This window comes from Caretta caretta, chromosome 1 (genome assembly GCF_965140235.1).
Source record: "Caretta caretta isolate rCarCar2 chromosome 1, rCarCar1.hap1, whole genome shotgun sequence".
NCBI classification, from domain to species: domain Eukaryota; kingdom Metazoa; phylum Chordata; order Testudines; family Cheloniidae; genus Caretta; species Caretta caretta.
The window spans coordinates 12,058,080-12,085,340 of NC_134206.1; the positions used below are offsets into that span (position 1 = coordinate 12,058,080).

The 27,261-nt window shown below is 51.0% G+C and overlaps 4 protein-coding genes and 1 long non-coding RNA gene across 7 annotated transcripts in view; 2 read left to right on the forward strand and 3 right to left on the reverse strand.

Moving 5' to 3' along the window:
• Positions 1–645: 645 nt before the first annotated feature.
• On the forward strand, positions 646–9,079 carry LOC125631943 (putative mitochondrial transporter UCP3). The gene is made up of 6 exons (XM_048839450.2): positions 646–771; positions 2,206–2,416; positions 3,375–3,572; positions 4,972–5,073; positions 5,973–6,153; positions 7,989–9,079. The coding sequence occupies exons 1-6, from the start codon at positions 646–648 to the stop codon at positions 8,101–8,103; spliced, it is 933 nt and encodes a 310-aa protein (XP_048695407.1). The 3' UTR covers positions 8,104–9,079.
• LOC125631951 (uncharacterized) lies at positions 767–7,994 on the reverse strand. Of its 3 annotated transcripts, none has more exons than XR_007355111.2 (4): positions 7,415–7,994; positions 4,416–7,316; positions 3,391–3,525; positions 767–2,224 (listed from the first exon to the last, which is right to left on the reverse strand). It is a non-coding gene; the product is annotated as an uncharacterized LOC125631951 (long non-coding RNA). The 3 variants fall into 3 exon arrangements; XR_012667277.1 differs by having other exon boundaries at positions 767–1,280; positions 2,114–3,525; XR_012667276.1 differs by having other exon boundaries at positions 767–3,525.
• A 771-nt stretch (positions 9,080–9,850) lies between the features above and the next one.
• Positions 9,851–27,261, reverse strand: part of DNAJB13 (DnaJ heat shock protein family (Hsp40) member B13) — a 32,593-nt gene continuing 15,182 nt past the window's right edge. The window contains exon 8 of the mRNA XM_048839373.2: positions 9,851–11,533. Coding sequence (XP_048695330.1) covers positions 11,527–11,533 — 7 coding nt within the window. The 3' untranslated portion in view covers positions 9,851–11,526. The remainder of the gene's footprint in view (positions 11,534–27,261) is intronic.
• Positions 13,012–18,748, reverse strand: LOC142070974 (uncharacterized). The gene is made up of 3 exons (XM_075125065.1): positions 18,469–18,748; positions 14,802–15,790; positions 13,012–13,028 (listed from the first exon to the last, which is right to left on the reverse strand). The coding sequence occupies exons 1-3, from the start codon at positions 18,588–18,590 to the stop codon at positions 13,012–13,014; spliced, it is 1,128 nt and encodes a 375-aa protein (XP_074981166.1). The 5' UTR covers positions 18,591–18,748.
• LOC125631919 (dicarboxylate carrier UCP2) lies at positions 17,847–27,160 on the forward strand. Its single transcript, XM_048839401.2, has 8 exons — positions 17,847–17,956; positions 18,844–18,998; positions 20,993–21,229; positions 22,330–22,537; positions 23,381–23,575; positions 23,892–23,993; positions 24,791–24,971; positions 26,014–27,160. Exons 3-8 carry the CDS (start codon positions 21,104–21,106, stop codon positions 26,126–26,128), a joined length of 927 nt encoding a protein of 308 aa, XP_048695358.2. The 5' UTR covers positions 17,847–17,956; positions 18,844–18,998; positions 20,993–21,103; the 3' UTR covers positions 26,129–27,160.

Consider the following 27,261-nt stretch of genomic DNA (forward strand, 5'->3'; position numbering starts at 1 on the left):
GTAAAAAAGATAAACAAAAGAAATAATATTTTTCAGTTCACCTCATACCAGTACTGTAGTACAATCTCTGTATTGTGGAAGTGCAACTTACAAATGTAGGAATTTTCTTTGTTATATAACTGCACTCAAAAAAAAAAAGTCAAACTTCAGAGCCTACAAGTCCACCCAGTCCTACTTCTTGTTCAGCCAATTGCTAAGATACACAGGTTTGTTTACATTTGCAGGAGATAATGCTGCCCATGTCTTATTTACAATGTCACCTAAAAGTGAAAACAGATGTTCACATGGCACTTTTGTAGCTGGCATTGCAAAATATTTACGTGCCAGATACGCTAAACATTCGTACGCCCCTCATGCTTCGGCCACCATGCCATTCTGTACATTTTGTATTCTGCGTTGTAATTGGAATCAAGATATTTGAAAATGTAGAAAACATCCAAAAATATTTAAATAAATGGTATCCTATTATTGTTTAACAGGGCGATTAAAACTGCAATTAATCGTTTGACAGCCCTAATATATTTACAGCTTCATTCATATCTTCCAAGGAGAATATCACTGCTGGTCCATCACTTGCTGATTGAACGCTGCTTCCAGAGGAGCATCTATTTGCTGAACTGTGATTCCTGCTAACCCAGGGAAGCAATGGTCGGACTGAAGCCCACAGAAATCCCTCCAACTGCTACTGTAAAGTTCCTGGGTGCTGGGACAGCAGCATGCATAGCAGATCTCTGCACCTTCCCTCTGGACACTGCGAAAGTCAGACTGCAGGTAAACGTTCTTGTTGGTATTACTATAGTACAAGGATACTGGGACTCAGCTGTGTCAGGCACAATGTATAGATGCGTAGTGGGAGACAGTTCCTGCTCCAAAGAGACAACAGTCGAAATAGTCAAGACAAAGAGATTTGTTCTGAGTCATATAGCAGGTCAGCAGCAGAGCTGGGCACAGAATCGAGCGCTCCCAAGTCCCAATCCAAGTCCCAATCCTCTGACCCATGTGGTCTCTCAAATTGAGTGAAAGGCATTTTATATTAAATCATTGGACAAATCCAGCGCTTGCTGAGAAACAGACTAGGTCTTTTTTCCTCCCATCTGTTACCTTTAAGGGTCAATCCAATTCCCATTAAAAGTTAATGTAAAGACATCAGCGGGAGTTGGATCAGGCTCTAACATATCTGGTTTGATTTCAGATGATGTTTGTTGTGTACCCTGCAAATCTGTGGGTGCCTAGAGACGTCTCCGTAGTATTCTTCTCAGCAAGTCCAGGTTGTTTTTCTGCTGTAATGTGATTAACGGAAACCACGGATAACTTTTTTTACAGACATGACTTGACTATAGTTCTGAGTGAAATCCACCCCATGCAGAGGCCCCAGCACAAGAGCTAGGGACCACTTAAGAGAGCAGAACCTCAGCCGGGGTAGACTGTCACTTGGAAGTCAATGAGCCTGTGAGAGTTTACCCCAGCTGAGGATCTGCCCCAAGCCCTCAAAGTGGATCTGAAATGGTACCTAGGCCTTGTGTTGTCCCCCTGCACCAGGGTGAATTTCACCCTCTTTGCATTGATATTGGAGAACATTTTCTATCTGATCTCAAAGCACTTTACGAACATGAATTAATTTAGCCTCCCACCATCACTCTGGCATTCTGGCCAAATTCCATCATTGATAATTACATCTAGGCTACTTATGTGCTCCACCATTTTCAGCTGGATACGGTAGGCCTCTTCAGTTCCTGACTTGATTTGGCCTGTAACGTTGCTGTAGACTGATAAACAGCTGCCACACTCTACCCCAGAGGTGGCTGCATTTCAGTGGTGAGCAAAGAGATGACGACGGTATATCGCTTGCACAGTCCTTTTGCAAAGTGCTTTGGTATCCAGCTGGATGGAATCTGATGTGTAAATGTATGACAATTATAGCCTTGCAACTAGTTCACTGATCAAAAACGCAACTGCAGGTTGAATGCATATATAAATGACAATTTAATACCTTCCTAGCTCAGTACATGCCCCAAACTACCATGAACTGAGCTTACAGCTTATGAACTCTCCTAGCTAATGGGCCCATCTCTGCAAACCCTTACTCATGGATGACTTTACTTGAACTACTCACATGAATAAAGGTTTCAGGAGCAGGATCTAGCTGGCTGCACTAGAGGTGAATTGCCATCTGCTAATAATGATGTCTGTCTGTCCGTCTTGAAGATCCAGGGAGAGTCCAAGCCTACCAAGAGCATGAAGACCATCCACTATAAGGGTGTCTTTGGCACAATCACCACCATGGTGAAGACGGAAGGTCCCAAGAGCCTTTACAATGGCCTGGTGGCTGGGCTCCAGCGTCAGATGAGCTTTGCTTCCATTCGTATTGGGCTGTACGACTCCGTGAAACAATTCTACACCTCCACGGGATCGGAGAGTGAGTGTTGGCACCACATGCTTCCAGAGGCGGTGTTCTCAGCCTCTATTTCAGAACGTCGAGCCACATCCTCAGCTGGCGTGAATCAGCTCATGGAAGTCAATGAACTACATGAATGGAGCTACGCTGATTCACACCAGCTGAGGCTCTGGCCCATTGTCCTAGATGTTGCCACTTAAAAAAAAAAATTACAGGCAACCAGTCTTTAGAGTGAGCTGAATAACCTGAGATCCCAAATGACGAATGGGGTAAACATGCTACACGTAGGATCCCAGTCTCATCCAGGTCCTGCAGTGCCCTGAGCACAGCTAAACTAGATGTTTGAGCACTTGCTTTGGGGCATGATCAGACACCTCAATGTCTTCTTGACAGCCACTGCCCCGTCAAACAATGGCAGGCCCAAAAATCCAGGCCAGGTTTAAAGAGCGTGGTCCTTCCCATTTAAAAACTACATATTAGAACCAAATGTGTGACAAGCAGTTCCCTCCTTTTGGAGCCAGAGTCTGCAGCTGGATCAGCGTGGGGGCGGGAGGCCTAGGTCAGTGTTGTCAGAGTGCAAAGGGACGGTGTAGTGGGACAAGGTGAGCAGGGCCTTCTCTTACCCTACTCACAACCTCCTGATGGTTGCTATTTCCGGTGCTGCTCAGCACCTCTAAAAACCAGACCAGGAGAGTTTAAAGTTGGGCATCCAGAAAACTAAGGCCAACCCCCAAATTAGAGGCCACCTGAAAAGTTAGGCTAAGTGACTTCCCCAAGGCCATGCAGGGAGTCGGCCTTCGCCTATGGCCTCAGTGCTGGATAGAGGGAACGTGCTCGCGCCCAGTCCTAGCAAGGGGGATGAAAGGCACTCTGGTTTAGTGGGGAGGCTGAGAAAAACTCAGCTCTGTGCGTTGCTACTTAGCTGTCGATCCTAGAGACAAACCAGAGATTGCTACCCAGTTTATTCGCTCCCATTCAGATGCCGGTATTCTCACCCGGTTGCTGGCTGGCTGCACCACCGGAGCCATGGCAGTCACGTGTGCCCAGCCGACCGACGTGGTCAAGGTGCGATTCCAAGCCCAAGTGAGGCTGACGGAGGGAACCAAGAAATACAGCGGGACTGTGGATGCCTACAAAACCATCGCCAAGGAGGAAGGGGTCAGAGGCCTCTGGAAAGGTACAGGATTTATCTGTGTGGAGCGAGAGAGCCTCCCAGACCAATCGCCCGCTGGTGTAAAGCAGGGTGGCTCCACTGAGGTCAGTCTCTGGAAGTCAATGGAGCTGCGCCAAATTACACCAGTTAAGAATCTGGGCCCAGCGCCTCAAAAGTGTATAGGCCCCTAATTCCCATGGCCCTTAGTGAACAGAGCAAGCCCAGCTAACAGAATTCAGCTCTGGCCCCTCGGGTTCTGCAGATATCCCTGGAGGACAGGGCCAGCTGGTTTTAGAGTGGCCATGCGACAGCTCTGGCAGCAGGTCCATGTGACCAGACAGCATTCCCTTCCCTGCTTCCCAGATCTTCATTTCTGCTCCAGCACAGTGGGGAGGAGGCCTGCTCCTCTATCCTGGGGCTGGCTGCCCCTGTGCAGGTTAGGGCAGCCCTAAAAGGGCTTAAAATAGGACCTGAGTGGTACCTAACCCTCATCCTGGCTCGGCACAGGCTGGGACTTTCATGTATAATCCACTGTGTAGTATTTTTAAGGTGAGACAAGAGAGAGGGATGCATTTCCCAGACTGGCTCATCCCAGCATAAGCCACAATAAACACACTGACTATTAGACCCAAAAGGGCAGATCACAACCAATCACGGACCAGAGCAAACCAAACCAAAATGCCACCCCCCTCCCAAATGTGGGGGCTGGTTGGTCAGAAAAAGGAAATTGAGGTGCTCTATTCAGGCCCTGCTCACAACCCCCGACTCCACCCCGACCCCAGAATAGTGGGATGCTTCTGCCCAAATGATCAGAGATTAAATCATTAACAATGTTGACATAAAATCATCATTAGCGTCACCACTCACCTGCGATGGATGGGGGACACATCCCATCCAGGGCAAGGGTGAATGTCCTTTTTCCTCTTGCATCACAGAAGTAAGGTTCATGGCGAGCCCACAAACCTGCAATAAACAGGTTTGCCTCATCACTTACTCTCTCCCCATTTCCTTGTGTGCTCGAGATGGAATGGTGATCCAACTATCCGAGCCCAGCACTGAGTCAAGGGCTCTCAGGTTCCATTGCTTGCTCTGCCATTGAATTGCTGTGCAACTCTGGACTTCTCTCTCCCCAGCTGTATAATGGGGATAATGAGTCTTGGCCACTTTTGTAAAGTGCTTTGACCGCTGTGGATAAATAATGCCACGTAATGGCAAGTATTATTCTTATTATCCCTTAAAATCCTGGTATCATAGAACTCCTGTTACCTAGCAGAGCTCCTTTAGGCACAGGTGTAATAAACACGATTACTAATAATACAGTCATGGTCATCACCAGCCCTACTCTGCTTTCAGAAGAGCAGTGTGATCTCGTAGGGTCAGAGTCACTCTCTAAACCATTCATCCTTTGCGTCTTTTGCCTCAGGGACGTTACCCAACATCACCCGCAACGCCATCGTGAACTGCGGAGAGATGGTTACCTATGACCTCCTCAAGGAGATGCTGCTGAAATATCATCTAATGACAGGTGAGGAGGGGACCAAGGCCTTGAGTGAGTGAGGGTGTCCTTCCTTCTTCCTTTCCGTCTGGGGAGCCTGGTGGTTAGAGCTCTGTCTCACTGAGCCCTCTCCATTGCTTCTCCTTCCCTGATGGCCTTCCACAATGGGTCATCCTCATTCTGCAAAGAGGGCTGTAGCCAGCTACCAATGCTGCTTCAGACATCAGGTGGAGGTTTCAGCAGCATGGTGGTAAGGATGGTCTAGTACAGAGCACTAGACCTTAGAAGACATAAGACCTATTCGCAGCTCTGCCACAAACTCCCTGCATGACCTTGGGCAAGTCACTTAGGGCCAGATTTTCAAAGGGATTCAGGCACCTAGGGGTGCAGATGGGCAACTAGTTGGATTTCCAAAAACCCCCATTGGGAGTTAGGTGCCTACACGCTTTAGGCAATCCCACTACATGCCTAAATCCCTTTGGGAACCTGGCACTTAGGCCCATATTTTCAGAAGTACTCATTGATTTTACGTACTTCAGTTTGGGGGCATCCAGCTTGGGGCATCTTGGGCCTGATTTTCAGGGGTGCGGAGACCTCGCAGCTCTCATGGACTTCAGCTGGCATTACAACTGGCTCTGTAGCTTTGAAAATCAAGCCCAAAGAGTCTCAAGGTATGTGTCCCAAAGTTAGTAGCAAACCTCCCATGGCTCCGTTTCCCCCATGTGGGGAATGGAGATACTTACCACTCTCTCGGGGAGAGGATCAGTTTATTGATGTCTGTAAATTGAACTGAGGTCCTTGGGTGGCATGCACTCTAGCTGGGCATGGCACTGATGACTAATTGCAAGTGGCTCGTAAAGGCGAAATCATCCCGTTGGCAATGGAAAATTCCACTACCCCAAAACCCATTACCCATATTCCACCCCCAGACACTTTTCCTTGCCATTTCGTCGCTGCTTTCGGAGCTGGGTTCTGCGCCACTGTGGTGGCTTCTCCCGTCGACGTCGTGAAGACGAGATACATGAATTCCACCCCCGGCCAATACAGAAATGCCTTGAACTGTATGCTCACCATGGTGATCCTGGAAGGACCCACAGCATTTTACAAGGGGTAAGCGGCGCTTAAGCACTGAGACAGCTACAAATCTGTATCCAGGCCTGTACCATGCCTATAGCCTACTCAAGGAGCAGCGCAGGTGTTCCTGCAACAAGTCTACAGAGGAGACTGACAGTGACAGAGCACTGGGCTGAGAGTCAGGAGACCTGGGTTCTCGTCCTCGCTCTACTACAGCTCGTGTGACCGTGGGCAAGTCACTTTGGGCCAGTTTTTCCAAAGCAGCCTCTAATGGGTGGCTTGGTCCGTGGCCCCTCAGCCTGCGATTTTCAAAGGTGATAAGCAGCACAGGGCAGGGCAACTCCACCTCTAGTTCCCCTCAGTGATCCCGCAAGGGCCCGCTCAGAGGCTTCCGGCTCCCCTGGCTGTCCCCTCTCTTGGGTGGAGATGCATCTCTTTCCCTTCTGCCAGGCGGAGCTGTTCCCTGCCTTCACTGTGTTATTCCCAGCCTGCCCAAACAGGCCTGCTTGCTTTCTCTTCAGAGAAGCTTAACAGTGTGACGGCCCCGGTTATAGATATCCCACCGCTCTTTCTGTGCACGTCTATTTTATTCTTGAGGTAAAAGTACTACAGAGAAAACATTAAAAACAAGGGAAGAACCTGCACACATGCTAAGAAGCTCATCAGAGATCACCCCAGCCCTTGCATGGGCTCGGGCAGGAGCAGTCCTGCAACACCCCACCCATGGGGTTTCCTTGGAGTTTCAAGTTCATCACAGCTTTACCTCAGAAAAAGCGCCCAGTCGGCCCAACCCTCCCCAAAGGACTGGGGCCTCCGCTTGCTGAATCAGGAAGACGGCCCTGAGCCGGTTTGTAACAGGCTATTTATCCCCAAACCCTTCCTTTGTCTGTGGGTCCTGGGGAATCCCATCTGAACTCCACTTCCCTGGGGTAGCTCCAAACACCCAGCTGGAGGAATGACATTAGCATCCTCCTCCTCCTCGAGGAGCACCACACAGTGCCACAGACACCATTGCCTTTTTAACACAATGCCCCCAAAGGCGTTAACCCTCATCCAGTCTGCTATCCACTTATCTTCATTCCACAAGGTTGGTCCAGGACATTGTCAGTCTGTCCCATAAGCACCTGTTGGCTTCAGCTGGCTTGTGGTGGATGCTTAGTACCTTTGCAGAGCAGGCGTGAGGCTCTCACCATGGGCATCTGAAACACAAGACGCCCAGAAGCCTTTACAACATGGGAGCCTGGAGCTCTCTGCTCCTCCACTTCCCTGTGTGTAAAATGGGGAGAATTATACCTACCCAGCTCCGTAAAGTTCTTTGAGATCTGCAGCTGATGTGTGCAAGGGCCCAGATGCTCACAGGTATAGAGAGGCGCCTGACTTCCATTGACATCAGTGGGAGTTTGGTGCCTTTGCGAATCTGGGCCTAGACCAGGGCTAAGTATTACAGATTATTAGTCTGGTTTCATATTCTGCTGTGCTTGCGAAACACGGGAAAGAGTCGAGCCCACCTGACTCGGTCTCATTATTTACAGAGCACCATATGTGCGCAGAGCAACTGGTAAGGTGTCTCCAGCCAGGGGTGGGTGCCATGTCAGGTCAGGCAGGAATCAAGGCTACTGTTAAAGAATAGGAGTGGCAGGGGGAGCTGTCTGAAGGTGTGTGATGCCAAGCAGGAGAGAACAGAGGGGAACCCATGGATAGCAGGGATCATGAGGGAGCTAGTGGATGGGGGATCCACCAGCCAAGGGCAGGAAGAGATACAGCTTGTTGTTGGTTGCCAGGGGCATGGAGTACCCTGGCTGGGGATGAAGGGGAAATTCCTTAGCCTCTATGCTATTGGATCTCTTAATATCTATTGTCCCCTCCCTCAGGTTCATGCCCTCATTCCTGCGGCTGGGATCCTGGAACGTGGTGATGTTTGTGACCTACGAGCAGCTGAAACGCGCCATGATGCTGGCCCAGGAGACGTGGGCATCTCCATCCTAAGCCCCAGGGAGGTCTCTGGGATGAGACGACAGAGGACAGCATGGGGGCTCCCATGGATTCTCCTCTCCCAGGCAAAGCTTGCAGAGCTGGCTCTTGCTGCTGAACTTTGACTGGGACATACGCTCCCAGCCACTGAGGTGGGGGCATGCAGCTTTGGATGGACTGTCCGGAGACAGCTGGCTTTTCAAAACCCACTTGTCACAATTGGTGAGATGCCAACGTAAATTACGTTATTTAAACATGCCCAAGGGATGCACGATATTGAAGTGACAAAAAAGGACTCGAAAAAACAAAACCATCAATGAAGCCAAACTTTAGTAAAGCTTTCGATACGGCCTCTGAGCTCTTTGAACCATCTTGGATCCAGGTGCTGCCATGTGGACAGGAAACTGGAGCATAATCCAAGGGTGATGATAGAGGGCCAGGTACACTCTGACGGATGGGAGAGCAGTTTGATGGGGAAGCACAGGGGTCAGGATTAGGTTTAGTCTTATTAACTATCTTCAGAAGGAATAAACAGCTTTCATGAGTGATAGCAAATAGGGAGGAAATTGCCAATGTAGTTAAAGAAAGTGATCGGGGCTTAGCTTTTTACAGATTGGTGGGTTCTTTACCCAAGTGGGTTTTTCTGCTTAACTCTAGGCGCCACTTTTTCTCTGGACTTTTTATTTTCATGGCGCACGCGGCATGGTCCATGCTCTGCCCCCTGCCCAGCCTGATGACACAAACCCTGCCCCATGCTGCTCTCTAGCCCTGGCCCCCCACCAGTTGCGCTGGTTTTTAGAAAATTTTATGCTTATTTCTTTAAGTTTTCTGGCAAGCCACAAGATCAGAGCAATAACTCAAAGGAACTTAGAGACACTTGGGACATGGGAAGAAATAAATAGTCAAAAAATGTTCATCCAAACTTTTTGAAGAAATGGAAATTTTTGCAAAAAAAACAATTGTTTTTGTCAAAAAAAATTGTGGGTTTTATCAAAACAATAGTTTTTTGGGGGAAAAAACCTTAAAAATCTTCTAATGGAAATAGTCATTTCCTGACAGCTCTAGAAAGAAATACCCCAATGAGATTCAAGGTGGGTTCAATTCCTTGGTCTGCTGCGGATGCGGGGATAATTCTTCCTGAGCCTCACAGGGGTGTGGTGAGGTGCTCAGATGTTACTGTGCTGGGGGCCGGGAGCTGGATAACACCATCGAGGGGATGATTTGGTAAGGGTGGTCTGAGAGGAGTAGGTAATGGGGAGGGGATGAAATTAAACCAAGGAAAACGTAGGAGGAAAATCAGGAAAGGTTTCCTAACAGTGAGGGTCAAGATTGGCTCCCAAGTGGTGGAAGCCCCGTCCTTCAAGTTGTTTAAAGGTAGGCTTGGTCTACACGTAGAAATAGTGCTAGCCTAATTATATTGAATAGAGACAAGTTGTCAAGGTTCCTTCCCCACTCTGAACTCTAAGGTACAGATGTGAGGACCTGCATGAAAGACCCCCTCAGCTTATTCTTACTAGCTTAGGTTAAAAACTTCCCCAAGGTACAAACTTTGCCTTGTCCTTGAACAGTATGCTGCCACCACCAAGCGTTTTAAACAAAGAACAGGGGAAGAGCCCACTTGGAGACTTCTTCCCCCCAAAATATCCCCCCAAGCCCTACACCCCCTTTCCTGGGGAAGGCTTGATAATAATCCTCATCAATTGGTACAGGTGAACACAGACCCAAACCCTTGGATCTTAAGAACAATGAAAAATCAATCAGGTTCTTAAAAGATGAATTTTAATTAAAGAAAAGGTAAAAGAATCACCTCTGTAAAATCAGGATGGTAAATACCTTACAGGGTAATCAGATTCAAAACATAGAGAATCCCTCTAGGCAAAACCTAAAGTTACAAAAAGACACAAAATCAGGAATATACATTCCCTCCAGCACAGCTTATTTTACCAGCCATTAAACAAAAGGAAATCTAACGCATTTTCTAGCTAGATTACTTACTAACTTAACAGGAGTTGGCAGGCTTGCATTTCTGATCTGTTCCCGGCAAAAGCATCACACAGACAGACAGACAGACCCCCCGCTTTGAAAGTAACTTGTCTCCTCATTGGTCATTTTGGTCAGGTGCCAGCGAGGTTACCCTAGCTTCTTAACCCTTTACAGGTGAAGGGGTTTTGCCTCTGGCTAGGAGGGATTTTATAGCCCTGTGGACAGAAAGGTGGTTACCCTTCCCTTTATAGTTGTGACACAAGTCAACACCTGGAAGGCTTTACCGGCACAGGTATACCAGCGTACTAGATCAGCAAAGCGCTCTTAATGTGGAGGCAGCAAAATTATGCCTTGGCAGCGTAGCTTATTCCAGTGCCCCCAGCTCTCCTCCCAGCTAAATCACTGGCCAGCAAAAGCCCCACCGCAGATACAGTTTTACCAGCAAAAAAAGTCCTGTTGCTCGTATAGTTGATTTTCTTTGGAGAACAGGTATCAGGTGTACTGGGAAAAGAACTCTCTTGCTGGTCTACCGGCATAGCTCTACTGGCAAACCCTTTGCAATGTAGCCAAGGCCTTAGATTGGATTATTCACTGATTAATAGACTTTAGGGAACAAGCCCAGTGAAAGGACCAACCAGCTGGGACCTGCCAGGTCTTTTCCATCTCTGGTCTCTGTATGATTCAACCAGCCCAGCTGATGTGCCGGGAAGCAGAAGTGGGATAAATAATGCAAAAGAAACGCCTACCAAGACACAGGTAACTTTAGATCCTCTCTCCCTCCCACAGAGCCGACCGCCCACAGATGGATCTGCAGCAGGAAACCGGCCCGAGCTGCCTGCGGTGCATACTAGTCAGTGTTCTGGAGCTGCACTGAGAGGGAATTATTGGAGGAGTATTGCCCGCCTCACCTGGATCACTTGTGTCACAGGGGACAAGTGGCCATTAAACTGTGTCATGGTTATTGCTGCCTTGGAGCCATTGCTAATAAAAGGACTCAGACAGCCCCCAGGGGATCTCGTTGCAGGTCTTCTGTCTTTTCTTTGGCAGATTTAGTCCTTTCTCTCTTTTTCCGATCTGGCCCATGCTGAAAGGTCTGTGGTGCAAACCCAGAGGGGACAGCTGAGGGATCTAAGCATCGGGTTAGAAATACCTAGAATGATCCCAGTGCTTGAATCCGAGTGGGATCAGCTCACCCTGCATCTTTCTGAGCTGGACGAATGAGCCCCCGTGCTTCACCGAAAGCACTAATCTGAGACCAAAGCAACAGCATCGCTCTGGTCAATGAACGACAATGGCAACTACAGCAGGCAGGCCCCCACCCGAGCAGTGGAGTGGAATTTACCCCGGTCCAGGTGCAGAAACCTTGTGCTGAATTTCCCCTTCAGTGCTGAGCTCACAGGAGTGATTTGGGGAAGTCTCATCCAGCAGCACCGGCCCCTTTCCAGTTTCCTTGGTTCACATCCTAAAGGATCAACAAGGGACACACGGTCAGTCTTTTAAAAACACCCTTCACAGGTCACCTTTAACTGTCCCGGTGGAGCAGTTAATGGCATCCCAAATGATACAGGGCTTTGCAGAGCAGAATCACCAGCTTGAGCTACACCTAATAGCAACGCTAACTCAGAGCTTGCAGCCAGAGCAGGGCATCCCTGTGCAGTCAGTACAAGGTTTATGCAGCACTCATCTGGGATGGATGCACCCTCCAGGCCAAGTGGGATACATGCTGCATACCCTGCGGTGATTTGCTGCGCAGAGGTGAATTTCGCCCTCCGTGCACAGCTGCTCTGTAACCACAGCCCCATGCTCTTTGCAAGCACTGAAATTCATAACACATAAAGATTAGCCCAGCACAGCCCACTGGTGCAGACACAGCCTACCCAACGGGTGGAGTTTTTCTGTCGGTGATCTGTCGGTGCAGGAACACCACCTCCCACCATGACATTAGCTATGTCAACAGAAGCATTCTTCCATTGACATAGCTGCATCAACCCTGGGGGTTAGGTGGGCATCAGTCGGGGTGTTTTCTTCATACCCCTGACTGATGTAGCTCTGCTGATATAACTTTCAAGGGCAGACCAGGCCTTAGATCAGTGGCTCTCAACCTTTCCAGGGTACTGTACCCCTTTCAAGAGTCTGATTTGTCTTGCCTACCCTAAATTTCACCTTACTTAAAAATTACTTGCTTACACAAGCAGACATAAAAATACAGAAGTGTCACAGCCACACTGTTACTGAACGATTGCCGACTTTCGCATTTTTACCATATAATTATAAAATAAACCAATTGGAATATATTGTGCTTACATTTCAGTGTATCGTATATAAGTCATTGTATGAAATTTTACTTGGTACTGACTTCGCTAGTGCTTTTTATCTAGCATGTTCTAAAACTAGGCAAATACGTAGATGAGTTGATGTACCCCCTGGAAGACCTCTGAGTACCCCTGGTTGAGAACCACTACCTTAGATACTACAGTGACGGGCACAATAGAAAACTCTAAGACAGATACATCAACATTCAATTCTACTTCTAACTGGACTATGATTATAGCATTAAAGAATTAAGCCACACCAGAGTGTGTCTTTTATTGCTGCCCTCTTCTGCAGCGGTGGGAAGCAATATAACAGATAGCATCAAACCATTCAAAGAAGCATTGAGGAGTTAACAGATGTGATGGGATCTGGTCCCTTTTCCTTGTGGAGCAAAGTGATGCTTTTTAGAAGGTTTCTTCAAAATGTAGCAGTGGGGGGATATTTTGGCTAAAGCTAAGCAAAGCACTAGTGAGTCCCAGCTCATTTGTGGCGCTTTTCAGTGATCAGTCCCCAGATGTGAGCCTCTGGGTGTTGGAGCCAACCAGCCAATCAGAACACTAATTCTGAGGCAGAGGTTGGGTCAGAGACTTATACGTTGTCCAGCCCTTCTGGTTATAAAGGGAACCTTCAAATGCAACCACTGCCTTTTAGGGGATCAGGAAAGAGAATGAAACAGCACAAAGAAATGAGAACACTCCTTATGCAACCCAAAAGGCTGTTCATTGTCAAGCCTCAGACTTCATGAGCCCTTGTTCATCTTGACAATGCTGATCCATGGACCAGGAAACTCCAGCTCATTTTGTCCCATTATCGTGTCCTGATGGTGCAGTCGTTTGACAGGCTATTTCATAGGACTGATTGGAATATGCAAATGATTGAATATTCCTTTGAGGATTCAGGTAATTAAAACAATTGCTACTGTTCTTAACGACTGGGTGGAAAGGCCAATAGTCTCAAATTTGTGAATGCAGCTAAGGCACTCGAACTGATTAAAGAGTGTCCACACTGGCATGGATTTAACTGAATGAATGTAGAAACCAATTTAGTTAAACTGGCGCCATTTCTGGATGTAGAGCAGGGCGAGGCATCTAAAGTGAGGCACCCAAATCCATACTTAGGCATCTAAAAAAGCAACTAGGTGCTGAACGCATGCAGTTCATATTGTCTTCCACCTTTATGTCAGGGCTGATTTTGGTCCAAGCTCAATGAAAAGGTTCACAGATGTCCCAAAATCATTTTGTTTTTCAGGGATTGGTCTTAGCAGGGGTTGTTTCTGGTGATTAGAAAGATGCAGTTAGTTGAACATAAGCCTCCACTTCTTGCCTGTGTCTCATGTAACATGAGACAAATCATTTTAAATGGCTAACAGAATCTTACCTCCATTTTTCAGGCAATTCTGTAACAGCAATCCCCTGGAAACCGATCTTTCCCAGACCTCTTAAACAGGGAAAGTGCGTGAGCAAATAAATCCTCTCCACTTGGAAGATACCCGATTAGGACTGTGTTTTGACCAAGGGTTATTTGAGCCACAGAAGCTCAGCCAAAAGCACAGTCGAGAAATAAGAACAGCGTGGGTGCATTTTATAATTGAAGACACTGACGGAAAACAGAGAGATCTTATCCCATAAGGATGAATTGTATAGAAAGGAGGGTACATTTGGGAAGTCTCCATAGCATAGACTGCAAAAAGAAAAGGAGTACTTGTGGCACCTTAGAGACTAACCAATTTATTTGAGCATGAGCTTTCGTGAGCTACAGCTCACTTCATCAGATGTTTACCGTGGAAACTGCAGCAGACTTTATATACACACAGAGAATATGAAACAATACCTCCTCCCACCCCACTGTCCTGCTGGTAATAGCTTATCTAAAGTGATCAACAGGTGGGCCATTTCCAGCACAAATCCAGGTTTTCTCACCCTCCACCCCCCACACAAATTCACTCTCCTGCTGGTGCTAGCCCATCCAAAGTGACAACTCTTTACATAATCAAGTCGGGCTATTTCCTGCATAGATCAAGGTTTTCTCACATCCCCCCCACCCCCATACACACACAAACTCACTCTCCTGCTGGTAATAGCTCATCTAAACTGACCACTCTCCAGGTTTAAATCCAAGTTAAACCAGAACATCTGGGGGGGGGGGGGAGGGTAGGAAAAAACAAGAAGAAACAGGCTACCTTGCATAATGACTTAGCCACTCCCAGTCTCTATTTAAGCCTAAATTAATAGTATCCAATTTGCAAATGAATTCCAATTCAGCAGTTTCTCGCTGGAGTCTGGATTTGAAGTTTTTTTGTTTTAAGATAGCGACCTTCATGTCTGTGATTGCGTGACCAGAGAGATTGAAGTGTTCTCCGACTGGTTTATGAATGTTATAATTCTTGACATCTGATTTGTGTCCATTTATTCTTTTACGTAGAGACTGTCCAGTTTGACCAATGTACATGGCAGAGGGGCATTGCTGGCACATGATGGCATATATCACATTGGTGGATGTGCAGGTGAACGAGCCTCTGATAGTGTGGCTGATGTTATTAGGCCCTGTGATGGTGTCCCCTGAATAGATATGTGGGCACAATTGGCAACGGGCTTTGTTGCAAGGATAAGTTCCTGGGTTAGTGGTTCTGTTGTGTGGTATGTGGTTGTTGGTGAGTATTTGCTTCAGGTTGCGGGGCTGTCTGTAGGCAAGGACTGGCCTGTCTCCCAAGACTTGTGAGAGTGTTGGGTCATCCTTTAGGATAGGTTGTAGATCCTTAATAATGCGTTGGAGGGGTTTTAGTTGGGGGCTGAAGGTGACCGCTAGTGGCGTTCTGTTATTTTCTTTGTTAGGCCTGTCCTGTAGTAGGTAACTTCTGGGAACTCTTCTGGCTCTATCAATCTGTTTCTTTACTTCTGCAGGTGGGTATTGTAGTTGTAAGAAAGCTTGACAGAGATCTTGTAGGCGTTTGTCTCTGTCTGAGGGGTTGGAGCAAATGCGGTTGTATCGCAGAGCTTGGCTGTAGACGATGGATCGTGTGGTGTGGTCAGGGTGAAAGCTGGAGGCATGTAGGTAGGAATAGCGGTCAGTAGGTTTCCGGTATAGGGTGGTGTTTATGTGGCCATTGTTTATTAGCACTGTAGTGTCCAGGAAGTGGATCTCTTGTGTGGACTGGACCAGGCTGAGGTTGGTGGTGGGATGGAAATTGTTGAAATCGTGGTGGAATTCCTCAAGGGCTTCTTTTCCATGGGTCCAGATGATGAAGATGTCATCAATATAGCGCAAGTAGAGTAGACTATTAGTCATTTTTAGTCTTTTTGCCTCTGGTGCCTGTTTTACACACACAACTCTAGTTGACATTGGTTTATGGTGCCACGTTTGTATCAAGGAGACAATCCACAAGGAAACAGAAGTGTACTCTGAGGATCTGGAATAACAGTGGAAATATGAATTTAGAGGCTGCCGGCTACACAGTCCCTTATCTCCATTCTGTCCCCTCCCTTTTCATTTTGTTTGGGGTTCCAAGTGAATTCCACGTTCCTGACAAGTGCTGGGTCCCCTACTGAACAATAGACCAAGGGAAGCAGCAGTGCAAGCTTCACCTGCAGGAGCATCACCTCCCACCTCCACAGCTGACTTGGAAAGGACCATTTCCGGGTTTCAAAGGAGCATCTATCCCCCATGTCTGTTCAGCCTTTTGGTTAGTATCACCATCTGGCTGGGGCCTCCAGCTGAAGTTGTATAGTCCCGAGCACTGGAGGTTTTGAAGAATAGCTTGGACAAACACCTGTGAGGTCTAGGTTTACTTGGTCCTGTCTCATTACAAGGGACGGGACTAGCTGACCTCTCATGGTCCCTTGGGTTCTTTGTCCACTGCATAGGCCACTGAGTAGCCATCAGATGGTGGCAACTCAGTGGTGGGAGGGATAGCTCAGTGGTTTGAGCTTTGGCCTGCTAAACCCAGGGTTGTGAGTTCAATCCTTGAGGGGGCCATTTATGGATCTGGGGCAAAAATTGGGGATTGGTCCTGCTTTGAGCAGGGGGTTGGACTAGATGACCTCCTGAGGTCCCTTCCAACCCTGATAGTCTATGATTCTATGAACTTTGGGGGCCTACCAATCTACACCAAATCTGCACCAGTGCTGTAGAGCAAAAGACTTATTGTCCCACTAGCAGCCCCCTGAGCCAGCCAAGCCCCAGGGCAAAAAATTCCTGACCATTGTTTTATAGTTCTTTGCCGGATGTTTTCATTTTTGCTTGGTTGGTTGAACTCTCCCGCTGACTATGAGGAACCGAGAAAGAGAGAGAGGCCACACTCCATGTCAGGGTCAGTTAGTTTCTGACTTCAGCCGCAGCACTGGGGGGGCCAGGGGAGCAGCTGAGCAGGGCCTTTCCCTGCCAGGGACTTACTGCTTCCAGCTGGTTCACCTGTTCGCCTCAGGGACCGGTCGCCTTCTGCAACCTTTGATCGCCAACTCAGCTGTGCTGACAGATAACACTCGCCCCACCTCGCACCAGGGAGGGGCCATCAGCCTCCTAACCTTCATCAGCGCCCCTGCTGCTCCCAGCAAGGGGGGGGATCCCTTCCTAGCACTGCTCCCCCATTGGCTAGGGCAGTGGGTGGGGGTAACGCGAGGACAGGGAGTGGGGCGATCGGTGGGGTGGGGGTAACGCGAGGGCAGGGAGTGGGGCGATCGGTGGGGTGGGGGTAACGCGAGGGCAGGGAGTGGGGCGATCGGTGGGGTGGGGGTAACGCGAGGGCAGGGAGTGGGGCGATCGGTGGGGTGGGGGTAACGCGAGGGCAGGGAGTGGGGCGATCGGTGGGGTGGGGGTAACGCGAGGGCAGGGAGTGGGGCGATCGGTGGGGTGGGGGTAACGCGAGGGCAGGGAGTGGGGCGATCGGTGGGGGGGGGTAACGCGAGGGCAGGGAGTGGGGCGATCGGTGGGGGGGGGTAACGCGAGGGCAGGGAGTGGGGCGATCGGTGGGGGGGGGTAACGCGAGGGCAGGGAGTGGGGCGATCGGTGTGGGGGGGTAACGCGAGGGCAGGGAGTGGGGCGATCGGTGGGGTGGGGGTAACGCGAGGGCAGGGAGTGGGGCGATCGGTGGGGGGGGGTAACGCGAGGGCAGGGAGTGGGGCGATCGGTGGGGGGGGGTAACGCGAGGGCAGGGAGTGGGGCGATCGGTGGGGGGGGTAACGCGAGGGCAGGGAGTGGGGCGATCGGTGGGGTGGGGGTAACGCGAGGGCAGGGAGTGGGGCGATCGGTGGGGGGGGGTAACGCGAGGGCAGGGAGTGGGGCGATCGGTGGGGGGGGTAACGCGAGGGCAGGGAGTGGGGCGATCGGTGGGGGGGGGTAACGCGAGGGCAGGGAGTGGGGCGATCGGTGGGGGGGGGGTAACGCGAGGGCAGGGAGTGGGGCGATCGGTGGGGGGGGGGGGGTTTGCGCCAGCTCGGTCGGGTGCGGCCGCCGGGGCGGGGCGGGGCGGGGCGGGGCGGCTGATGCCGACTCCCGGGCGCTATAAAGCGGCAGCAACCGGCGTGTTCCTCCTTCTGCGACCGGTGCCGCTGCCCCCGTGTCTCTTCCTCGGACTCAGGTCAGTCCCCGCCCGGGGCGCCCCCCAGCCCGCCCGGGGCGCCGCAGACAGAGGCTCGGGCGCCTGGACGGAGCGGATCCCCCCTGGGAGCCGGCACCCTGGGTGGGCTCCGGCCCCTGCAGCGCTTCGCTGGCTCTGCCCGGGAGACCCGGGGGGCGGCGAGTTGCCCCGGGCCCCATTCGCTGTCGTGTCTTGCTGCGGGAGGGGCGCGGGGGGCTCCCCGCAGGGCGTTTTCTGGGGCGCAGCTGAACATCTGCAGCGCGCCGCCCCCGCCCGGAACCGGAGCGCCCCGCGGGGTTCCAGCCTCTGCCTGCGGGTAGGTGCTGGGGGGAGAGACTTCCCCGCGCGCCGAGAGGGTTTAGGAGCATCAAGACCCCTCGACCCTAAATCTCCCCGCACGCCTCCAGGGGACTAGCCCAAGTCCTGGCTCTCCAAGCAGGGCCATCTGCGGGAGACGACGCCCCCCACCCAGCGTGCCCAAGGATGGCCAGCTGTGGCTCGAAGTGACTGGCCTTGCGCTCGAAACCCCTGCTCCCACGGTAGAGACGAGCCAGGGGCTGAGCCGCAATCCCTGGTCCACACCGGGCACCAGACACGGGGCGGGCTTTCCTTGCTCTTGTCTTGGCTTTTTCATGCTGCCCGAAAAGCGCTTTCGGATCGCGGCCGGGCTCCGCTGCGTCTGACTCCGGGGGCCGCCCGAGCTGTAAACGCAGGTCGGTGTCTCCGCGCAGATCAACACGCGGCGGTTCCGCAGAGCGGCTGGACTGCGCTGCCTTTGCGCGTGGGCCGCAGTTCAGCTCCCGCTCCTGCGTCACTAGCCCATCTTGACTACGGGGAAAAACTCCGCCTGTAAAACGTACTTTGCTCCCATGTGTGCCCCCCTGCAGGCTAGGGAGTATGATTATCAGGTGTCTCGCTTCTAAACGACCGTCTATGGAAAACCAGGGGGATCAGATAGTCCTTGCAGTAAGCAAATTTGACGAGCGCGATACCTTCAGAGAACCCTGATCGAAGCGCAGTCGCCCTGAAATACTTGACTAAGGTAACGCTTCAATGTACCGGCTTCCCTAATGCTCTTCGGTTGCATCGATCAGGTTTGGCGGCGCTCTTGCCTCTGGGACTGAAGCCTGAGCATTAGTTTCATAAAACGAATTGGGCTAAGACCTAATTCTGGCTTGGTAGATCGGTGCTAGGTGCTGATCTGTTAAAGGGATCCTCTTCCAGGTGGGATTGTTAAATGGAGTCACCTGCTGAAATTAACTCCACAAAGAGCAGCCTAACCGGGTTTGAGGTTGGTGGTCTGATTGCAGTTGCTGATCACAAAATGAGGGCTGCATTACTGGTCTCTAAGTTGTTACACTGTAAATCTCTTTAATAGGTGAAGTCCATAAATCCAAAGTCTAATCTCCCGTGACTAGATGGCCGTATATGTGTCTAACTCTGAGAAATGGTCCTTCTGCAAGATCTTGGACCCCATGGTCTATCCTAGCTTGACCAGCAGCTGTGTTTCTAGAGCGACTTCAGAAGGCAGTAAAGCAGTGCCCTTCTCTCCCCCTTTTAACTGGTGGAAATATTCATTTAGGGCGGTAGTTACCCTGTTTAGGAGAGAGCTCTCCTAAGGAAACTCCTGCTGCATGGAGGGTGACTGGGTAACAGTCCTCCTTTCCTGTGGACAGGGTTACAATTGGGAACCCCACCCATGTAGGAAAATCTTAGTGAAGGCCAATGCAGATCCTGTCCACACTGGGACCAGAAATGGCCTACTCTAGCTACGACTGTGCTCAAGCGTGGTGGCTACTAGCAGGCTGTTACTGCCATGTGGCAACCACATCCTGGACAATGGCAGCTAGGTTTCTTGGCTAGTCACAGCCTAGCAACAAGTGCACCCAGTCAGATCTGAGCTCCATGCTCAGCTGATGCATGTTGTAGATACCCCCATCAGTCACTAGGACAACAGTCTTTCAGCTGACCAAAACAAGCCTTTAGAATCTAGCTGGGGATGGCGGGGTGGTGGTTAGTGACGTTACCCCCCAACTGGTGAAACACATCGCCTTCATCTCCAGCTTTCAGTGTGTGGGGGTTACCGGGCTTGACTTACACCAAATCCTGAATGGTGCCCTACCAGCACATCTGTCTCCTCTGCAGCTGGCTTTGCGCTGAGGCTGCACACCTCAGTCATGCATCCAGTGGCTTCATAAAAACCAAGTTGGAAGAACTCGCCTCCTGTTTTTTAAGGAACTAAAAATGTCATTACCGTTGAATGAAAACCTGACCAGACCGACCCAGAATGCAGGCTCGGTTAGTGATGAAATTGCCTGCTAATCCGCCTCAACTCCCTCAAACTTGTGGTGTTAAACACATGATGGTTGCCTAGTGACAACTTCCCTATTTGCAGCATTTCTAAAACTCCTGCTCCAAGTGGGGAAATGGACTGCTCAGGGCAGGTTTTGCATGGCCCAGATAATAAACACAAATGTACCAAATGCTGAGTACTACCTACTTCAGTACTGCCTAACCTCTAAGGAACAGTATTTGGTGAGGATCTGTGTGTCTCTCTCACCCCCAACCCAAGAGGTGGGAAATGCACACAGGATCGGTTAAATTTAGGTAGCCGGCTAGTCACCTATTTAAGCAGCAATGCCTTAACGCTTCTCCATGCCAGATATTTAAATGTATTTAATCCAAGTTTAGCATGGAAGCCAAATTGAGAAGGCAGTGTGGTCTAGTGGTTAGAGCAGGGAATGTATAGCCAGGTTTCCTGTGTCTCCTAGCCTCAGCTCTGCCATAGATTCTGACTCAATTTGCCCATCTGAAAAATGGGTGTTATGAATGGCAAAAGCCCCCTGCCTGCGGATAGAAGCATCTCTTCTTGGAATACATGGGCATTGCTTGTATCCCGTGATGGAGAACCAGATGCCAGGGATGGAGCGTTGCTTAATGTGTGTGGTGATCCTTGCCTGATGTAATGTAGAAAGCGGTAGGGTGTGGCCCAGATTTTAGAGCTCTGTTTATCGCTCTTGTTTCTGTCCCATCTAGACTGGGACAGAGTCCATTTGTCTTGCCCTTTGCTACATCGGAACGCAACTCGCTTCCTTTCCACTCCTCGTGCGCACTTGGCTTCTCCAGAGCAGCTCAGAAGCTTGCAAAATGGTTGGATTCAAGCCCACCGATGTCCCCCCGACAGCCATGGTGAAGTTCCTAGGGGCTGGGACAGCCGCATGCATAGCCGATCTGATCACCTTCCCCCTGGACACGGCGAAAGTCAGACTGCAGGTGAGAACTTCTGCAGGCGTGTGGACAGGGGTCTCGGGGTCCATGCTAAGCTCAGCATCCTTGTGGCTTGAGCTGCTGTTGTTGCATGATGCTGAGCAATGGCAGACGTGCCTTCGTATTTAATCTTCAATGACGTGCATTCTCCGCCAACCCCCAGCCGGTCCAGTGAGCGTGCGAGAGTGTGGGCCCAAACAATGATGCTGCCACCACTTTCCTTAGCTGGTACTTCCACAGTCGAATACACTTCAGTGTAGATCCCAGGCATCTCCTGGATTTTTCCTTTATTTCTTCCCATTGCTCCTAGTTACACCCCTTTGTACCGCACCCTCCTTGGTGTGTGTCCCTCTAACAATGGGTAGACTCACCCCGTCCACTCCCCACCCCTTAGCCATTGTATAGCTAAGCTGGGCATCTCTAGCCCTGCAGCCATGGGGCTGATCCTGCAAGGGGCTGACCACTTCTTGTGGAGCGCTGAGCGCACTCACGAACCCCGCTGCCAGGGAGTGGGGGGAGCAACACGCCTCTCCAAATGCAGCCCTTGGATTGGCAGAGGGGGAAACGGAAGCAGCTGTGATGCATCAAAAGCCTGCGCCAGCTTTCATGGACATCCGAGAGGTCCACGCAGCCCTTCCCTCGGCAGCTCTTCATGCAAACCTGGCTTGGGTCAGTGTGGCTCTGAGACTGGCTTTTACACTTGGCCCAGATTTGGGGTGATGGGGTTTTGTTCATAATTTAAGGCCAGCAATGGGGGTGTTGCTCCCCCAGACTTTTCAGAGTTCATTTAAATTTAACCCTCAGCCCCTTTGTATGGGGCACTGGAAATTGGCCCACACCCAGGGTGCTGGGACACAGCCCATTCTGGCTGTAAGCTTGTGCTACTGTCTGATGCTTTAGGCAGCTGGTGCCACCCTGACTCACAGCTCTTTGTTGTTAAAACACAAATTGGAAACAAAGGACCCGAAGGGGCGGTAAAGCCCCCAGTCTCCAGGATGGGAATCCAGATCACACTTCAACGCAGGCCACGCATGGGCTGGAGTAGTGAGTTGGGCCAGGACCCCAAATCACTGTCAAGCCTCTTCATCCCATTCTCTCCTGTACAGATCCAAGGAGAGACCAAGTCAGCAGCTAACACAAAAGCTGCTCGGTACAAAGGTGTCTTTGGCACCATTGCCACCATGGTGAAGACGGAGGGTCCCACGAGCCTGTACAATGGCCTGGTGGCTGGGCTCCAACGTCAGATGAGCTTCGCGTCTGTCCGTATCGGGCTGTACGACTCCGTGAAGCAGTTCTACACCAGGGGATCAGAGCGTGAGTGCCTGTTATGTGGGCCTTTGACCCCCTCTCGTGGCTGGAGTGGGTAAAGGTTTGCAGCTGCTATGGCTTCCAAGCTAATGGCCTGGGTCCTCTAGCTCACACAATAAAGGCTCATGCTCTTCCATCCAAAGGTCGCGGGTTCAGTCCCCGTGATGTGCCCTGGAGGGTCTCCCATGCATCCATTGCAGTGGGTTTAGCTGGGCTGAAATTAAATTTCTGTTGGGGTCAGGTGGCAGTTGGGACCTGACAAGATCCCCAAGAGAGGCCTGTGTATTTCCAGGCCCTGTGCTAGACAGCCAAAAATGGAGCCTTTTAGAGGCTCCACTGCGCACCTGGCTGCCTTTGGTGGCAGTAGCCGCCGCAACCCGAGGGTTTGGTGTGGATCTGACCTTCCCAGGGGAAGGCCAGCTTTGTGGTGCAGGCCCAGGGAAGTAGGAGGTTTGGGAGCCATTCTCTATGGCATTGGGGTGAGTCGGTTAATGGGGATAATACTCCATGCCCAAGGGGCTCCACTCCTGGGGGTAGAGCAGGCTAGCAAAGGCTGGAGAGGAAGCACTTCCCAGTGGTTAGAGGTCTAGCCTGGGCCGTGGGAGACCAGGGTTCAGTTCCTCCTTCTGCACCAGGCTCTGGTATCTACCTATGGGTAGATAACTGCCCTGCCCCACAGGGGTGCTGGGGGAGAGACACTAGATTGTGAGGGGCTCAGATACTAAAGCACTAAGTGGGGGCATGTGAGGACCCAGGACAGAGCTAAAACCCTGTAGAGTCCACAGCTCCCCTGTGTGAACCGACTTTCCTCTTTCTGGCTCTCACTCTGTTCCCTGCTCTCTTTGCTAGGTGTCAGCATCAGTAGCCGACTCCTGGCTGGATGTACCACTGGAGCGATGGCTGTGGCCATTGCCCAGCCAACGGACGTGGTGAAAGTGAGGTTCCAGGCCCAGGCCCGAGTGGAGGGTGGCAGGCGATACCAGGGGACGCTGGATGCCTATAAGACCATTGCCAAGGAGGAGGGACTCAAAGGGCTGTGGAAAGGTTGGTGCAGTTCCAGAACCCTGCATGGAGGGGCCAGGTCTAAAGCAACACTCGTTACATCTACACTGCCAAAAACCTGGGGCAGCAAGTCTCAGCCTGGGTCAACTGACAGGCTTGTGCTACAGGGCTAAAAATAACAGTGTAGACATCCTCTGGGTTTCGGCGCTTGAGCAGGAGCATTTACATGCCTGTTTTTAGCCTTGTTGCCAGAGTCAGGTGGCCTGGGCTCTGAGTCTTGCTGTCATTAGCTTCCGCTGTGTAGACATACCCAGAGCATCCATTTTGCTGACCACTTCTTTTTCTCCTTGTTCTACAGGAACTTCCCCCAACGTGGCCCGTAACGCGATTGTGACTTGCACAGAATTGGTGACCTATGACCTGATAAAGGACACGCTGCTCAAACACAGCCTCATGACCGGTGGGTGTCCGGCTTGCTAGTGCAGGATGCTGACCTTGTGTCTGATTATTGCCAGGCGCTGAGTGCTTTCAGTTCAGATGCCACAGGGCAGTGGGCAGGCTAACGGCCATCCAGGACTTGATACGTACAGACCCAATTCTGACCAAGAACATGGGCTCCTACTCCTAAAGTGAGATTGCAACAGTCCTAAGCGAGAGGTGGGAAGTCACGCCAGAGTAACCCCTGCTAACGCATTCCTGCCTGCACTGAGCAATCGCTGGAAGATCAGCTGGCTCTACTTGGGCACTGTAAATACTGCACCGATGGAATGACCCACCCATCTCCTATTGCCTTGGCCCAAAGAGGTGCCTGGCTTATTCCCCCCTGCACAGCCAGAATAGAGGGACTGCTGCTGGCTCTCAGAGGGTGGAGTGAGAAGAAATATTCCCAGGACACTAGGGGCTAGTGGAGCCAGTCCTTGGCTGTCATGCAGGGGGCAATGGCAGGTGGATCTAGGTAGCAGCAGATCCATTGGCTCTAGCCTGGCCTGTGTGACAGCCTGCTGGGAGATCCCATAGAGGTTTGCGCCTGATATGTAGGGATGCTGTCTCCTGGACAGACTCCCAGAAAGTCCTGCACCAGGAGGGAGGGGGTCAGGGTTCACACCCCCCAAGCATGGTTTGCTGCCTGGCTTGACAGTACATGTTGTCCCCTTGTGAGCACTCTGGCAACAGCGGTGCTAGATTAGCCCCTAAGCAGCTAAGAATCCGGTTACTGACCTGCATGCTCAGGGACCCATCCCCTCTCCTGTCTGGCAGATAACCTCCCGTGTCACTTCACCTCTGCCTTCGGGGCTGGCTTCTGCACCACGCTCGTTGCTTCCCCCGTTGATGTAGTGAAGACCAGATACATGAACTCTGCCCCCGGCCACTATGGAAGTGCCGTCAGCTGTGCCCTTACCATGCTGAGGAAGGAGGGGCCCACGGCTTTCTACAAGGGGTGAGTAGAGCTCCTACTGCTAGGATTCTCTACACCAGTGACCTCGCATGGTATGCCCAGCACAGTCCTAGCATCCCTGCACCTGCCACTGAAATGCAACCACCCCTGAGGTGGAGCCCCAGCAGCTGATCTGTGCATGGCAAAGCTCTGGACTGAGACAGCAAGCAAAAATACCCCAGGCGAAGGAAGCTGCAAGTGATGGGGAGGATTTTAAAACCTTGTGCTACAGAATGGCTCTGCTTGGAGGATCTGAAGCCCATGGCTTCAAGTGTGGGGCTCCCTGGCCCAGGCTAGCACATCAGGGCTGAACTGATACCCCCCAGGAGCACTGGGAGGGGGAAGGGAAGAGGATGGAGCCATCCTTGGATGGCTCCATGCCTAGCAGTGACCAGCCCTTCAGAGGTGGATCTGGACACCAGTGACTGAGTTGATGGGGCAGTTGTATTTTCAAAGGAAGGGCCCCTTCCTGATTGCAGATCTGTTCCTGTGTGGTCCAGGGGCAGCTCTGCTGATTCTGTAATGAATGAGTAAACTAGCAGTGTGAGCCCTGCAGCGCTGGCTGCCCTGTTCTCCTCACGCTTCATCAACAGAGCCCCAAGTTGGGCCACAAACACCTGGAGGCAAAGGGCTGCTACTGGTGTGACAGGGAATAACTCAGCCCTGCAGAGCCCTCCTTGCTGGTGAGGTATAAGGAGGGAAGGGTCCAGCTTGACTGATTCCAGGCTAGCTGTCAACACTGCAAACTCAGACCATCTTGCTTATAAACTGAACCTGTTTGACCTGAAAATTAAGATCTATGGAGCCCCATCCCCTGTTCTAGTCTGTTTGCTGCTGAACTGCACACATAGGTTAGACTGATCTGGCTGAATCCAGCTGTCCAGTTCCCTGCTGAAGCACTTTAACTCGCATCCACTTCACTCTCACTAGCTTATCTCCTCATGGGGCTGTCCCAGGTGCAGGGGAGTGAACCAAAGGCAAAGACATGGGGAAGTCTCAACCCACAGACCTAGCTGTGACTCTTCTCCCCTCTTGCTGGCTCTAGGTTCATGCCCTCGTTCCTGCGGCTGGGATCCTGGAACGTGGTGATGTTTGTGACCTACGAGCAGCTGAAACGCGCCATGATGGCTGCCCGCAGTTCCTGGGAGGCCCCTTTTTGAGCCTGTCATGGGTGCAGCTTACAGATGTGGCATGAGCCCTTGCTAGCACTGACTCTCCTGTCTGTGAACTGAGACTGGCTCTGGACTCTTCCAAGCTGCCTCCAGTCACTAATGTGTCAGCCTCTAGTCTCTGATCTCTGCTCCTCTTCTGGAACAAATCTGGGCCTGCAGGGAGGAGCCGTAGCTGTAGTCCCCTGGGAGTGGGAGCAGGAGCCTCTGCCCTAGTAGGGAATGTGACCCTTCAAATTGGGCTTTGTTTTTTAATGGCAAGTTTGCTTCTTCCAAATTAGAAGGGCAAATGTACATTTCCCCCCGCCCCCAGGGCCAAGACCTGATGGACCTAGGCTGATGAGACACTACAGCTCAGAGGGTAAGAGACCGGAATTGGAGTTAGCACCTGGGATGTGGCAAAGCCCTGGACCAGCAGTCTGGTAGCGGGCAGTAAAATCCCTCGATCAGGGAGTGAGATCCTTCCCTGATGGCAAGACAGGGAAACAATCTTCAGCTGGATCATTCCAAGGGCTAATCACTAGAGCCTATGTGTTCAGACTGGCAGGCCTGGCCTGAACATTAGGCTGCCTTACTCTGTATTTCATTGACTTGACTTTTCCGGCTGCAGAGCTCTGAACTCCCCTCAGCTCAGCAGAAGGGGCAGATTCTTGGTGCCTTTTGAAGACCAAGCCACTTATTTACATGCCTTAATATGGATTAGGGGACCTGACTTCTAAGCACCAACACCTTAAATGGCTGGCCTAGAGCTTTATGTAGCAGCTGTTCCAAGGTCTAGTCAAGGAGTAAGGATTCTAGTGCAGTGATGCTGGAAGTTGGAGGAGGGTGGGTCAGGCAGGTTGATGGGGATTTTTTTTTAAAGTCCTAGTAACTATTTATTTAATTTTAAGTGGAAAGAATGTTGGCCCCCAAGTTTCCTGCTGTTAACACTGTTCTGATGAGACAGCAGGTGTGTGGAGGAGCATCAATGACCTTGTGGTAGGGGTGAGTTCAGGTCTTAAAATAAAGCTGGAGTCAAACTCATAGCCTGCTCCTTGTGTGAACTTGCTTTGTGGGGGGAGATTGATCTGCTGCTTTTTGCTCATAATGCCTTGAACTGAAAGGGCCTTCACGCCTTGGCACTG